The 16,236-nt window shown below is 46.1% G+C and overlaps 1 protein-coding gene across 3 annotated transcripts in view; it reads right to left on the bottom strand.

Annotated features, from left to right (window-relative positions):
* The window catches only part of FANK1 (fibronectin type III and ankyrin repeat domains 1), a 91,414-nt gene continuing 75,178 nt past the window's right edge, over positions 1-16,236 (bottom strand). The window contains exons 4-11 of one of the 3 annotated variants that reach the window (XM_064488528.1): positions 9,672-9,753; positions 8,535-8,609; positions 7,642-7,707; positions 5,699-5,864; positions 2,457-2,600; positions 463-540; positions 329-373; positions 1-221 (exon numbers count right to left, since the gene is read on the bottom strand). In XM_064488528.1, the coding sequence (XP_064344598.1) occupies positions 156-221; positions 329-373; positions 463-540; positions 2,457-2,600; positions 5,699-5,864; positions 7,642-7,707; positions 8,535-8,609; positions 9,672-9,753 (722 nt within the window). In that variant the 3' untranslated portion in view covers positions 1-155. Of the gene's footprint in view, positions 222-328; positions 374-462; positions 541-2,456; positions 2,601-3,662; positions 3,913-5,698; positions 5,865-7,641; positions 7,708-8,534; positions 8,610-9,671; positions 9,754-16,236 lie in introns of those variants that run through there. The other 2 variants (XM_064488529.1, XR_010382012.1) reach the window with 2 other exon arrangements.

The raw sequence follows: 16,236 nt of genomic DNA, 5'->3' as shown, positions 1-16,236 counted from the left end.
TTAGGTAAAGAGATGTATTTCAAAGTGGGAACACGCGTATGTTACAAAAGTCACTGTGCATCTTCAGCTAAATAAATAATCAAATGTATCGCCCTCTAGTTCAAGTCCCATTCTGCTTTGCTTCACTTGGCTTTCAGAGATAAGAGGCCCCCAGGTCAGCGAACAGATGACTTCTTCGGCATTTGCTTTTTTTTCCTTTCTTCTAATAAGAAGATGACATTCTAGATAAACAAAAACAGGTGCATGTAATCCAAAGTTTTGGGGTTTCTTTAAATTTTTTTTAAAGCACTACAAGATCAGCCTTAAAGGGATAAAGAACATTCTCAACCTGTCTGTCAAAAACTCTGGCCATTTCTAGGACACCTTTGCCGAACTGGAAGAGAAAACAACAAAAATGCTTTTATACATACGGTCTTTCCTCCTCTCCAGGGAAAATCTTTAGATGAAGACTGAGTTCTATACCTCATTTTTAACACTTGCATCTGCCCCTTTGTCGAGAAGTAACTGGACTAGCTCTTCGTGATTGTTTAGCACGGCCACCTAGAAAATCAAACACCGGTGGGGTGTGAGTGGGCTCCACCCTCCCTGCATCAGGCATGGGCTGCAGGAATGGGGTGCCTGGTGCAGGCAGGTCCGGTGACTCCAGGCAGCATCCTCCGAAGGCAGAGAGCCAGCAGGGCTGCAGTGGCTCTGCACACAGGGATGTGTACCTCGCTCCCCAGCGGTGGCAAGGAAAAGGGAATGAAATCCACCTTTCTCCACTGTAAAATCGCTTGATAGGGCTGGGCCAGATCAGCACAGAAGGCAGCATGTTCTTTGTTTTAACAGATCTGTTTTGATCCTAAAATGGCCCTGGGGACTGAGGTTGATAATCCTTAAAGAAATAGTTGTAAAAAGACAACAAAAATACTACAGGAATACTACAGAGCTACGGTAATCAAAACAGCATGGCATTGGCATAAAAACAGACATATAGATCAATTAGAATAGAATAGAGAGCCCAGAAATAAACCCACAGACCTACAGTCAATTAATCTTCAACAAAGGAGGCAAGAATATACAATGGAGAAAAGATAGTCTCTTCAGCAAGTGGTGTTGGGAAACCTGGACAGCAGCATGTAAATTAATGAAGTCAGAACACTCCCTCACACCATACACAAAAATAAACTCAAAATGGCTTACAGACTTAAATATAAGAAAAGACACAATAAACCTCCTAGAAGAAAACATAGGCAAAATATTCTCTGACATAAATCTTAGCAATGTTCTAGGGCAATCTACCCAGGCAAGAGAATTAAAAGCAAAAGTTAACAAATGGGACCTAATTAAACTTATAAGCTTTTGCACAGCAAAGGAAACTATAAGCAAAACAAAATGACAACCTATGGAATGGGAGAAAATATTTGCAAATGATGCAACTAACAAAGGTTTAATTTCCAGAATATATAAACAGCTCATACAACTTAATAACAACAACAACAAAAAAAAACCCCAATCCAAAAATGGGCAACCAGTTCTCCAATGAAGACATACAAATGGCCAATAAGCACATGAAAAAATGGTCAACATCACTAATTATCAGAGAAATGTAAGTCAAAACTATAATGAGGTATCAACTCACATGAGTCAGAATGGCCATCATTCAAAAGTCCACAAATAATAAATGCTGGAGAGGGTGTGGAGAAAAGGGAACCATCCTACACTGCTGGTGGGAATGCAGTTTGGTGCAGCCATTATGGAAAACAGTATGGAGATTCCTCAAAAAACTAAAAATAGACTTATCATATGACGCAGCAGTCCCACTCCTGGGTATGAATCTGGAGGAACTCAAATGCACCCCAACGTTCATAGCAGCACTATATACAATAGCCAAGACATGGAAGCAACCTAAACGTCCACCAACAGATAACTGGATAAAGAAGCTGTGGTATGACAATGGAATACTATGCAGCCATAAAAAAGAATAAAATAATGCCATTTGCAACAACATAGATGGACCTAGAGATCATCATTCTAAGTGAAGTAAGACAGAAAGAGAAAGAAAAATACTGTATGATACCACTTATATGCGGAATCTAAAAAAAGGGGGGAAACAGGACACTATGAACTCATCTACAAAACAGAAATAGACTTGCAGACATAGTAAACATTCTTACGGTTACCAGGGAAAAAGGGTGAGGGTGGGAAGGGATAAATTTGGGAGGCTGAGATTTGCAAATGTTAGCCACTATATATAAAAATAGATTTAAAAAAACAAGTTTCTTCTGTATAGCACAGGGAACTATATTCAATATCTTGTAATAATCTTTAATGAAAAATAACATGAAAATGCATATATGTATGTAGACGCATGACTGGGACATTGTGCTGTACACCTGTCAAGAACTGCCTAGTTGCAGAAGCTCTGACCTTAGTCCCACATGTGAAGCCAGGCTGTCTTGTGAAGAGAGACGTACCATTAGAGGTGTCTTTCCGTCTTTATCTTTCACGTTCACATCTGCTCCTGCATCGATCAGCAGAGAGGCGACCTTCTGGTTCCCCGAGACCGCAGAGACCCTCATGAGCGGGGTCCACCGTGAGCACGCGTCCACCACGTCCACCTGTCGTGCCACAGGGAGAGCAGCTCTTAGCCCAGTTCTTTTCCATAAAGTCACTCATCGGAAACCTAAAGAGGAACGTCTGCTTGCCCAAATTCCCCCAATGTAGATCGTCTCTCTAGACCTGGTGACAGTTGGTTGGACTATGCTGATTTAATTCACGTTTATGCAGTGAGAAGCTGCTTTTTGGGTCACTTCAGAGGGTGCTGAGAGGCCCCAGGACCCCCCCTTCCCACCCACTGGCATCTTCATTTACATTTTGTTCAAATGGAAAAGAGATGGGATGGAAAAATGAAACATCATCACCTTCTTCTCGGCTCCGTATGAGCCCCTGCCCTATTTTCTCATGCCTAACTTTCCTCACTGCTTTTTAAAATAGAGTTTCTGCTGCTTACTTTTAGGCATCTCTGTAAGCAGCTTTAAATCCCTTCTGGAACAAGATGGTAATGTAAGCACCCACCCTTATATTTACCAACACGTACTCATTTTAAGCAGGAGAACTACAGGCAGGGTAAATACAAAGATCTCCTACACGAAATCTAATCTGAAAACTTAGCCAACCTAAGTCCTTCTCCAAAACATAGTTTGCCTGGTAATAAGATAGGCCATTTTCCAATCATCTGCCCTACATTAAAATCCTTCAATTTAGTGCTTTAAAAGACATATTTTAGAATAAGAGAGTGTAAGTGTTGCCTCCTCCAATTGCAACAAAGACCTCATCAATCCAGGAAGAGTGGTACTGAAGTCAACAGAGACACATGTGCACAGACGGACTTGTGCACGCACACATCTAATTCTCTTACAGAAGAATTACTCAAAGAAATCTACAGCTTTAGTAAAACATTGGACCAGAATAACAAGGAACTGCCAGTAGGTCCTTAGGACATTTCTGGTTATTTGTATGTATGAGATTATCCACTGCCACACTGTTAAGATTTGCAGCTCTTCCTCATGCAAATAACAAACAACCTTTGGGCAGCGAGCTTCATTATATTTAAATAATAATAAAATAATCCCCTCATATTACAGGGTGCTTTATGCGGTTTTTAATGCACTTTCACGCACGTTTCCTCTTTTGGTCCTAAAGGTTAAACACTGGTAGGTGTTTTTTATTCCTGGTTTACAGATGATGAAGCCAAATCTCAGAGGACATGATGTCTCCCCGGAGGTCACACGGCTCATTAAATGTAGAAATGGCTCCCCATTCAAGCAAGTCAGTCTCAGTGTAGATCCTTAGATTCAAGAAGAGGGTGGCAGTGCCCCCACTTTGCTCCCAGATCCGTCTCACCATCTCCCAAAGCATCGGGTCAATCACCTGCCAAGAACAGAGAGGGACTCACGCTGACATCATCTACCCACCACCTGCCAGCCACGCAGAAATCCTTGGTGGACAGTCACGTATCTCCAGGGCTATAGAAAAGGATGGGATTTACCCCAAATGGATGCGTTTGTAACTGAAGCCCAGAGAGCCTACACTTCCAAAAATCTGGTACTTAAATGTTGATGGCAGAGACTTGCCCTTCTTTCAACAAAGTCAACCTTCATTTTCAACTCCAGATTTTCACTGGGTCCAATGCACGAGCAGAATTTGTCATAAAGCAAACAAGGGGGATGTGGCTGTGACAACCACACAAGGCGGGTGTGGCCAGCTCCGACCACCAGGGCGCACAGGCTAATCCCTCTGACCTTTTGTGCTTGTTTCTAAAACAAAGAAAACAAGAAATGTAACAAAAGGGAATTATCTTAACAACTGAGGTTTTTCCTTCAAGGGGCCCTCTTTTCAGCCCTCTAAAAGCAACATTAGGAACCAGTGAGATCCCACAACTTAAGTCTTGCTTTCCCTCAATCACACTTCAGAGACAAACCAGCACAAATCTACAAACATCTTCCAGGAGTCATAACTCTTCTCCATGTGAGTTTATTTTCCAGGTCATCAATTTAACTTCTCCACACTCTACACCATCTGGCAGTCACCATTAGGACACCATTTTGTTCGTCGCTCCTTATTTCCATGCCTTGAAATTTTTATTTAACTTCTTTGAAGTCTTGAACTTTTTTTTTTCCAAGTTATCAGCAATCACCGTTATTGAGCTAATTCTATTTGCCTATCTTCAAGTATCTGTAGAAGTCCAAACAACACTACTTCTAAGTCGAATTTGTACTTTCCAATGACATGAAACCAAAACCAGACCAACACACCTGCTTCAAGCTAAAGACACTAGAGCTGAAATTCTCTATTCTTGATATAGTCCGTTTGCTCTTTGGAAGTTTGGTGTAATGACTAATCTTTAAAGCAAACCAAGAATAAAAAGAATCTAATTCCAAAAGCAATAAGCAGCACTGTGGCTATGAGTTAACATCCTTGTGTGTCCAGCACCTAAGACACTACCAAGAATATGAAAATGGTGGGGTGGGGGGTATAGCTCAGGTGGTAGAGCACATGCTTAGCACGCAAGAGGCTCTGGGTTCCATTCCCAGTACCTCCATCAAATAAATAAATAAAACCTAATTACCTCCAACCCCCTTCCAAAAAAAAAAAAAACTAATAAGAAAAAGGAAAAAATAAATGCTTATTTTAAAAAAAGAATATGAAAACAAATATATGTATGTATATACATGACTGGGACATTGCATTGTACATCAGAAATTGACACATTGTAACTGACTGTACTTCAATTTTTTTAAAAAGCCAAAAAATAAAATTTAATTAAGAGGGAAAGAAAAAGACAGTATCAGGGCATGGTGGAAGCTCCATCAAGCCCTGCTGGCAGGTTGAAAGGAGAGATCACTGAGGGATGAGTGAAGGAACAAGCAAGGTGGAAGCAGCACCAGGTCCAGCTCTGGACGCAGCACTGCTCCCTTTTCCTACACAAGATGAACATCCTTGATCATCTGAAGCCTCTCTATCATAACAACTCCATAAGGGTCTTTTTTCCCAAGGCTTCAAGGACCATCTTGCTTGTAAGTCAGAGGACTTCCTCCAGCATTTCTAGGCTCAGCTAGTCCAAGGCATCCACAAAAGGCTCTGCTTCTCCTGAAACCCACGGATCAGCAGTTAGGTTCTTAACTAGGTGTGTGTGGTTAAGAAGGGAGACCCATACCTCACAGCCGTCCTGGATCATCCACTCAATCACACCGCAGTGGCCCCCGTCCACAGCCCAGTGCAGGGCTGTGCAGCCGCCGAGGTCTCTGGTGTCCCAGGAAGCGCCATGTCTTCGGAGATACTTCACCACATCGAGGTGCCCCGCATAGCACGCGAGCATGAGACTACAACACACAGAAGCAGCGGCGTCTGGCTGTGAGTGTGGTCCCCATGCTCATGTCCGCGTTTGCCCTCCCTGGCCCAAACCTGAGACAGAAATCCTAATGTGAGTGGAAAAGTCATGAAAATTATTTACATAAAATGTACGTGGCCCATCAACTGATAGACAGACAGACAGATGTGGTATATCCATACAGTGGAACATTATTTGGCCATAAAAAGGACATGAAGTACCGGTATCTGCCACCATATGGATGAACCTATGCTAAGTAAAAGGGGCCACACGTAAAAGTCTACAGGGTATATGATTTCATTTATAGGAAATGTCCAGAAATGACAAATCTAGAGACACAGAACTAGCAGATTAGCAGGGCTGGGAGGGAGGAAATGGGGAGAGACTGCTAATGAACACAGAGCTTCTCTTTGGGCTGATAAACACCTGGAATTAGACAGTGGTGGTTGCACAACTTTGTTAATATATTTTAAAATCCTGAATTGTACATGTCATTTTTTTTTAATTTTTAAAAAAATTTTATTGAAGGTACTGGGGGTTGAACCCAGGACCCCATGCAAGCTAAGCACACACACGACCCCTTGAGCTGGCCCCTACCCCTGAACTGGACATTTTAAAGGAATGAATTTTGTGATATGTGAATCTCTCCCTCAGAAAAAAAAATGAATAATCACTGTCATTGAGTGAAATGTTGGATTTTAAAAACATATACCAGTCTCTGATGATACTCAAAAAAGAAAAAGAGAAGAAACACTCATTGGACATTATTACAGATAATTAAACCAATTCCTTACTCTAAATATTGGTATTTAAAGAAGATAAACATTTATGTTGCCTTTGTAGGATGAAAGGCAGTCCGTCCCCAGTTGATAAGGGAAAGTTCTTTTTGATGGAAGACTGCCAGCTAATAAATGTAGAAGGAATCATGGAAGGAGAAAACCACTCTCTGGCGAGTCCCAATTAAATACCTGGTTCAGGCCAGGATCATGGTGGATGCTACAGTTATTGGATGAAAGGCTAGTGGATGTCCACTCTGTGCTGAATCACTAACCCATAGATTATTTCCTAATTGCAGCGGGAAGCTATATATTTACCAAGGAGAGATCTAGCTCTTCCACCCCAATGATCAAACCGGGAATCGCCAACTGTGGGGCAACCTGCATGACAGGCCTGGCGGACGCAAACTGAAGCCACAACACCAGCTCTCAAGTTTTCTTGCTAAAAATGTTAACCTGAATCCAGTCAAGCCTGTAAACCTAATTTTAACTTTACTGGGTATAAAGAGACGAATGAACAAGTTAAATGCCTCCCTCGCACCTAGGAGACAAGCAAATCGAGAGCATGAGGCATTCTGTAAGATAATTGGTCTGGACTCCTCAAAAAGTCATTGCTATAACAAAATTTTAATTAAAAAAAAAATGGATAGAGGACCAGACTAGAATGAAAGAGACAAGAGACAGAAAAACCAGATGCAGTGTGTGAGCCTTGACTGGTTCATGGCCTTAGCCCACACCCCCGAGTAAAGCACGGGAGACCCTGTGAGGGACAAGTGGGGAGGCCCGCGTGGGTGGTCGGGCATCAGCAATATTAGGGGGTTAGTGGGCAAATGAATAAGCCAGCGTTTGTCATCACATTGCTCCTGTGAGACCTACTCACCTCTCAGTACTGTCAAAAGAAACAAGAGAATACTGGAATCAAATCAAAAATCGTCTGGGCACAAGCTTAGTATCACAAGTCTGGGAACGTTTTAGGGAACGTGCCACACCCACCTGTCCTTGCCACTTCCATTCCTCAGATTCACGTCTGTGCCGTTAGAAACGAGGATTTTCACAAGCCTAAATGAGACAAATTTCAGCGTTGCTGGATGCGCAGCTTTGATGAGCAGGGGCCCACGATAACCCAGTAAAAATGAACGACGCTGTATTTCAGACACATCTTGGTACCACCTCTCCATCTTCAGAGGTGGCTGGCTTTAAAGACAGGGCATTATTAAACCAGGAAACTGCCTCTCCACACCAAATAAATTGGTTTTCACTCTTTATGTGAACCATTCATTGAAAAACACAACTCCTTCCCATGAAGCAAGCTGGACGATCAAACTAACTCATTGTCACTTCTGTGACTATTTTAGATACGTTTTCAAACAGTAGCATTTAATGGAGATACCCTTCAATGTCTTTCAAATGGCATTTTAATAGTTAAAATATCACTATTATGGAAAAATAAGCTATTAGTATTTAAGCTTATCTCTGTGTGGAGGAGAGATTACAGAGTAGTTATCAGTGAAAATTGTATCTGAGCAAGCCATCAGGGAAGTTTGCTTTTCAGAATTAATATCCCTCCCCTTTATTTTTCTAAAGAAATTCAAATTCCAATAACCAGTTTTCCCAGGACGCATATACGACCTTGCAAGATATAATTAAAATGGCTACCTCTCTTCCTTACCATGCAATTATGTTTTTCTAGCCTCTTCTGCATGCTGTATGACTTTATGGTAAAAGCAGCTGAGTTTCTGTTCAGCCCCTACCTGGCACGGTTTGGGAAAGAGAACAGAAGCCAGGTTCCCCCACAGCCCTTCCCCTCCCACCCCATCCAGACCGGAGCCTTTGGGAGAACGAGGGGCTCAGCCCGTCACTGGGGGATGAGGAAGGAAGAGCCCTACCTGGTGTGCCCTCTCTGCGCAGCGACCATCAGAGCGGTAAAGCCAAGCTTATTGGGAACATCCACCTTCACGTTGCTTGGGGGAAACACAGAGAAAAGAGATTAACGTGCCGGCGCGGCTCCCTGTGGATTCGCAGCTGACATCTCTTGTGGGGAACAGGTGGCTAAAATGGTTCATTTTCCCAAGAACTCCAATTCCTTCTGGACCATTAAGTTTTTGTTGTCTTAGGCTGCTGCCCTGCCTCATATTTTAAAGGGTTCAAATTCACGAGAAAAGAAAATTACTGTAATTTCACTTAAAATGGGCATTTCCTTCCCCTGGAAACCATTACGAGATCTGATAAAACACACCATGAAGAGCACTGCTCCTTTAAACCAGCAGGGGACACGATGCCTCGGCTGCAGACTCTCAGCTCCACCGGACACAAGCCCAGAGTGATGGAGACCCTCATCTCTCCCCTGACTCCCATCCCACCTCCTGGGCAGGAAGCTCTGCTGCTCGAATAAGAAAGCCACGCTCTTAAATAGCCGCTTAGAGGCTGTGGCTTTTTGCAGGAACCTTCTCTTCCCCAACTTACAGAGCCTTAATTCACAGGTGACTTGCCTTCTAAGGCGCTCAAAACTACTGATTCAAAAAATCTAGATTCCATTGCCCCTTTCTCATTTGGGAGCAGCTTCAAATCTCCCATCTGCAGCAACTGCATTCGCCATTTTTTCCTCTTGTGTTTTATCAGCCTTTGAATTAGAAACAGCTGATCTAGTGATGCCTTCATTTCATCAGGAATTAGACGTGGGCATTTGGGGGTGAAATCTGCCAAAATGCATATGAGCAAGAGTCATAAGTTATTTCTGGGATGAAAATGACACCCAAACTCGTCATTTCCGGTTTCAATTTTCATTAAGTACAAAACATAACATTGGCATGGGACTTTGTAGGCTCATCTTTATGAACTATGCGGAACTCACACCAGTCACCTGAGATCAATTTTGAGCCAATCTTGGAGCCAGTTTGAAAGCCATGGGAAATTTCAGGAAAACAAAATAAAGCTGCATGAAAGCATTTCTATGCACTTGCTTGGGCATTAAAAATAAAAAAAAAAAATTTTTTTTAAGGTTTTAAAAGGCAGAGTCTTCTTACCCTCCTTGAAGTATTCGAACCAGCAAATCTTCATCATTCACATTGACAGCTCTATGAAAGTGCTCGCTACTTATAGGCTCCCCTGAAGAAATTAGACAGAAAGCAGTCATCCAAAGTATAACGAAAGAAGTCTCATTCCAGCTCTGTTCCTCCTGTGGCCTTGAGTGGATGCTCACGATCACGTCCAAGAAGGCACTTCGCTGTTCCAATGAGTATCTCTTACAGTACATACTTCATTCCTCCTTCTACTGAAAAAGACCTTGTTTTCACATATTAAGAGGAGAACACTGAGATTGTCCTAAAGGCTTGGGACATTGTCAAGTTTTAAAAGTACTGCTGTGTGGATGTTATTTTGATATTTGAAAATAATCCTTTCAGATTTCCTAAGACTTAATAAATGCCTCTTACAGGCAAGGAGAAGCTCCACAATTGTCATAATGTGCTGCTTTTGTTTGCCAAGGAGTCACTAAACTATTTGAACCACAAACAAAACAAAACAAAACAAAACAAAACAAAACAAAACAAAACAAAAAAAACACAGACTGCTTTAACGTTGGAAATGCACAAGCCCAGTTCTTCCCAGGAACAGGACATCGACGCCAGCCTCGCCCCCTCTGAGCTTCTGGGGCCAGAAGGGCTCCTACCCAGAGAGGTGGGGCTTTGCGAGAAACCCCGATTATGGGAGAGAGCCTGCCAAGGGGAGGAGAGCCCGTGAAGGGGCCTGAGAAGCAGTAAAGGAAGGGAAGAGGGGTGGCCCCTAGGCAGGGGCGGGACCTTTAACTCCTCGCAGAAAAGAATGGAGCAGAAGTTTAAAAATGCGCAGGGTGAGAAGGAAGGGCCAAGTGAAAAAAGCCCGCTGGTCAAGACGTTTATTTCATGGCTTTATCTCACCTTCCATGACTTCCTGACTTTTAAAAAATAATTATGATTAAGTTGAAGTGGAATAACATGAGTGAGGCACTAAAACAGCAGCTGCCCCGCAGGGGTAAGTACCTGTTGTGATGGTAACAGCAACCGTAGGGGCAGCTGCCTCATCTGAGACAGCCCACCCCTCCCCTCTGCCCCGTGCCCAGCCCCTCCCACACTTAGCGCCCTGCCTGCCCCCATGGGCATTGAGTTGATAAGCCCTGGTTTTAGTCATCTCATTCATTCGACTAATGTTTATTAAGTAACTTACATGCCAAGTCTTGACACTAGGGGAAGTGGGGGGGGGTCCCAGAGACAATGAGACCCACATGCGCTCCCCCTGCCCTTTACAGGGCAGCATCAATTTCAGCTGAAATCTGAGCAGGGTTACTGTTACCAACCCTGAAAGAAGACGTCCACCCCCGCCCCTCCCCTCCCACCCGCACTGCACCCCAGACCCCCCCCCGGGACCCCCCACCACTCAACCTCCCTGTTTACAGTCTGGCCTGCACAGAGCCCCCACCATCTCAGCCGGAGGGGAAGTAAAACTCTTATTCCTGCTCCTTAGGGTGGCAAACCTTTCTGTTACGCCAGCTCCCGGGCATGGAAACCTCTGTCCTCCCGGTTTCCTTGGAGGGTTTAGCTGGGAAAAGCACCAGCTGGGAAGCAGTGGGGCAGAAAAATGAAAGGTCCCTATCGGAGTGACCTTCTGCTGATACCCTTTCTTCTGTTCTGGTAAGAATAAATTTAAGCCAAGTTAAAGCTGTTTTGAAATCACAATTTTGTCTGCTGGAGCCTGCCAACCTCCTAAAGACGTCTTTAGCTACATTGTACTTCCTTTTCATCATTCCACACATAGTTTTAGACCAAAAGCCCCAAATAAAAGTATCATGATAAATGACCAGAGGGCAAGGCCCATGGCCGTCCCCAGCCTTCCAAGGGAGGTCACGTCTAGCCCTGTGTTTCCATGAGGGGCTGCAGGAGGGGGTGGTGTTTTGCCCCCCAACCCACTCACCCAGAGGGCATTTGGTAAAGTCTGGTGACATTTTTGGTTGTCACAACTTAAGAGTTGGTGCTACTGGCATCTGGAGGCCAGAGATGCCACTGAACATCCACGGACATGGGATGAGCCTCACATCCCTAATTATCCGGCCCCGGACGCCAGTAGCAGGGAGAATCCCTGCACTGGCGCCGTGCAGACTTAAAATGACCTACAAGGTGACCCGTCTGTACTTTACTGGACTAAACTAAAACCATACAAACTAAACCCATGGCAAGTTTCCCTCCCCCACCACTTCTCAGAAAGGAGGGGGAGGATGGTGTGGTGGGAAAGGCTCTGTTATCCCACCAAACAGCCCCACTGCTGTGACTCTCAGACTTCAACTGCCACTAAAATTACCCACACAAGGAATTTGCATAGAATCACCTAGAACATATGCTAACTAAAAAGTGGCACTAGCCACGTGCCTCTACAAGGACTGGATCACGTTGGCACTGGCCGGCTCCCTCTGCTTGGATTAAATCACGAGCCGCTGCAGCCGCTGACCTCCAACACGCCCTGCAAGGAGTTCAGGGGGGAGGTCAGGAAGGAGGCGCTCTGTGCTCTGGGAAAACTGGCAGAACAGGTCTTCAGAGAGAGGTTTTCAGGAAATTTTATGACCCCAATTCTTGAATCTCCTCATCCAGAAAAGCACTAAAATCATTAACAGTGACATCCGCTCCTCGTGACTAGCAGCAGCCTCTGCCCAGGTGTGTGCTTGACTGCACGTCCCCCCTTCACTGAGATCGTATCTAATACTGAGTTCTCCCCCTGCCTCTTTGGAGCAGTTCCTCAGAGCTCTCTGGGATGCTGTCTCCCAGGCTATAGTCCTCACTTTGCCCCAAATAAACCTTAACCCACAACTCTCACGCTGTGTGGTTTTATTTCAGTCGACAATAGGAAGCTCCCCCTATTTCTACTGAATTTTAAAGTGTGGTACTCTAACCAGATCCTGTTCACTAAGCTGCACCCAGGACTTCACATGCTGCTTCCGGATTCTCCTTCGGTCCACAGAACGGGGCGGAAAGGCTGAGTGACGTGCCCAAGGTCACCCAGGTGGGAGGGGGCGACATGGGAGCTCAGAGCCAGGTCTTTCCTGAGGCCGCCCTCCTTCCCTCCTCTGGGCTGGTCACACATGTTGAGGCAGCGGAGCAGTTCCAACCTTATGAAATTTGGAATACAAGCAGACATCTGAAATAAACCAACACGGACCCCAAGCCCCGCCTCGTGTGAAGCGAAAGAGGCCGAAAGCCTAGGAAGCTTTGGGAAAGTGCTCGCTTCCTGGGGTTTAGAAGGGAAACTCTAGACGCACACCCAGCGCCCAGCATGTCGCCCTGACCACCTCCATCCTCCTCACCCTCTCACCTGCCCGCCACAGCCCTCCCTCCCCGTGGGGGCCCTTCCCAGGGCTTCCCACCCAGGAAGCTCGGCAGCGCACAAACATCGGAAAATGAAAATTCATTTTGTGCTTAGAAGCTTGAGGACCGTGCGTAGCAAAGACCGGGGTGTTTTGATATTGGAACATCACTTAAATAAATGTATCGCCTTTTCCAGCTTCTGTGAGAGGTCGTCAGCGCTCTCATGACTTATTCTGAGAACAAAGGGACTTCTCACAGAAGAGAAAGGAAAACAGCATAATTGTTCGTCCTCCCCAGCTTGCTGAGTTTTGGCAAAAGGAAGCAGTAACTGTCATGGCATTAACTCCTTAACCCTCTCAGACCCGTGCCAAGGCACGGAGGGTTAGCACCAGCCGAGACAGGGATCAACCAAGGCACAAAAGTCCCCCAGTTTACAGGCATTTGACAGGGAAGCAGAAGAGAGATGAAAAGGCTCTTGTTTGCAAGGCAGGGCAGTCCCGTCTACTCCCACCACAGGCAGGAGTCAGAAAACAGAGAGGAAATTCCAGGGTGAGCAGGATGTCCAGTCCTCCCGCCCCTGAATCTGTCAAGACGTTATGGGCCTGGCCCAAGAGGTTGCCATCAGTAAGTGCAAAGGGACATAAAAAAAGGGCAGACTTTGCCTTTGTGGGTTTGTTTTTCTAGTGCTTATGCCGAACATCGCAATTACAGATGTTGAACTGATACTGCCCGCGGTGAGGATGTCTGTGAGCGCCTGCCCTGCGCAGCTGCGTGGCACTCATGGGGCTGGGCCACACAGGGGCTCGCCTGACCCAGGAGGAGGAGGGAGCAGGGCAGAGAGGTCTTTGGGAAGCCATCCCTCATGCTCTGTAAGGGGTCATTTAGCTGAAGATGTGCCGACAGATATTAAAATGCGGTGCTAACACCTTTCTTGGTGGAATTTAAGTCTCTATTAAAAGCAGTGAATAAATGATGAGCTCATTGGAGAAAATATTTGCCAATTAACAAGCAGCAGCTGTTTTTCTTTCTTTTTAAGGGCCCAACTGATTAAAACTGCATGCCTCATTTAAGCAAGAGTCTCGTGTACTTTACCTGGGGAGGAAAAAAAAAGGCTGAGCATCCTTTCTTTAAACAAAGTACATGCTTTTGTGATTCATTAAAACACTTTCAAACCGCATGCAAATGATCATCCCACAGAAGCATTTTCACTTGTCGTATATAACGTGCACATTTTTAATTCTTTGTTTAGCATGAACTGCCTCCTTAAGGGAGGCTGCTTTGGATATTAGAATAACAACAGCCTATGGGAGCTGCAGCCTGGCAGGCGGAAGGTGCCTGCTCCTTACCACCCAGCAGAGGGGCACCCGGCTGCCAGCACGTGTGGAGTGGCCTGACAGGGAAAAGTGCAGGAGGGTCAGCGCCAGGAGCCACGTTTCCACCACACCCTCATCCCTGCAGGAGGTCTTATCTAATTACCCTGGAAGCCATGGGCTGCAGTGACAAATGCCTTGGACCACTGGACCAGTTATCCACGGCTGCCTCTCAGAAGCCAGCTCCACAAGGAGAGGGCACAGCTGGCGGACAGGCACAACCCGTGTCAGCTGATAGAGCGCTATGAAGGCTTCTGCCTTCCTGCAAGAGCTCCAAATGGTGCACGGCCTCCCTGTAAACTCCGGCCAGGAGGCCCAGGAGCCCCTGCCCTGGCTGTGATGCGGTATTAAGAAGGATGCCAGTGGCCACTGGAGGGCCCCCGTGGTTGGTCCTGCACCCAGTGTGCCCTCGCCTGGCAGGTTCAGGTGGACTCTCCCAGCCAGTGGGAACTAGACCCGTTTCCCAAGAGACAAGAGAGCAAGCTGAGATCGGTGCTCCCCGCACCCCCAGTTCTGCCTCAGGACTTCTCTTTCACCATCCGTCCACCTGTTTATTAAGGCCCTTCTACAAACTAGACCTGACGGACCTGTCACCTGGGCCCTGCAGGGAGACAAAGAAGATAAACAAATACCTAAAACAAGAGGCAAGAAGTGGTACTGGAGGTGGTAAGACACTGCTGAGTGCCTGGCAGACAAGGGGACCCACACCAGGGACACCCCTGAGCAGAGCTCTGCCTGGGAGGGGAGCAGGCTGGGCAGGCCCGGGAGTGAAGGGGGCTCGGAGGGCACCCGAGTGCAGGGGCAGGCCACTAGGGGGGTCTGGGGGGGGCCGGGGAGGGCGGGAGGGAGCTGAAAGGTGGCATGGGGGGCCTCCTGCCCCATGTTCCCCCCCGGGAGTCTCCTGTCACATGACGGGCCGCCTCTGCCAACTTTCTCTCCTCCCTGAGCCGCTCCTTCCCTCAGCACGCAAAGCGCTAAGGCCCAGTCTGCTGCTCCGTCTTCTTCCTTTTCCCCTAAAAACTCCAGGAGCTCAGCACCTTCCACAGAAAAGCAAACGCCTTTCCCCTGGCCAGAGTCAGGGCCAAGCCCTCTTTCCTGCCCAGCATCTCCCTAATGGACCGTCTCACTTCAGAAGTCCCCTCCGAAACTCCGCTTCCCCCCAGATAGCTGAACACCATCCGGGGAAGCACACGGCTCGCCAGCCTTGGCTCTAACACCATTCTCAACCCCCTAGTGCCTTGTTTGCCACCAAAGATGTCATGAACCGACTCAAAATCTGAATATTCAGCCAAACAAAAACGTCCTTGAATAAATGCCTAAAGGACACAATTGAAAGTCGAAGAAAAAAAATATATATATATACACACACATATATATACAAGCTAAATGGTACATTGAATAAAATGTTTGAATAACTTTTCACAAGATTTCCTTGGTGCAACCAAAAAAAAAAAAAAAAAAACAATCTGTGTTTTCAGCGGGTTGACCATGAGAAACACTACTGGCCATTTTAATCTTCACAACATTCCAGGTCAAAGGTGGCACTGCATTCACACACACCTTTAAAATGTTTTAAAATGCCAATCGCAGAGATCATGTGCACCCTTAACACGTGCCCTGGGCGAACGAAGTGGCCGCGCGCCCACCCTGCGTGGGGCTCTCTCCCGCTGTCCTGTGGCCAGAAGCAGCCCTGCTCATTCTTCCTCGCTCACAGCATCTCCAGTACTCAGATTGTTGTGTCAAGTCATGGCAGACACACTGAAGTTTCCCACAAAGGGACAAATCGCTGAGTGGACCCCTCACTGGAGGTCACCTGAGTGGGCAGCCTGTTTCTCCGCGTGGGAACACGGGCTCGGCCCACACCCCTCTGGCCTGTTTCTGAAGAAAGGTGA

Source organism: Camelus dromedarius, chromosome 8 (assembly GCF_036321535.1).
Source record: "Camelus dromedarius isolate mCamDro1 chromosome 8, mCamDro1.pat, whole genome shotgun sequence".
NCBI lineage: Eukaryota > Metazoa > Chordata > Mammalia > Artiodactyla > Camelidae > Camelus > Camelus dromedarius.
This window is presented reverse-complemented; position numbering and strand designations above follow the sequence as displayed.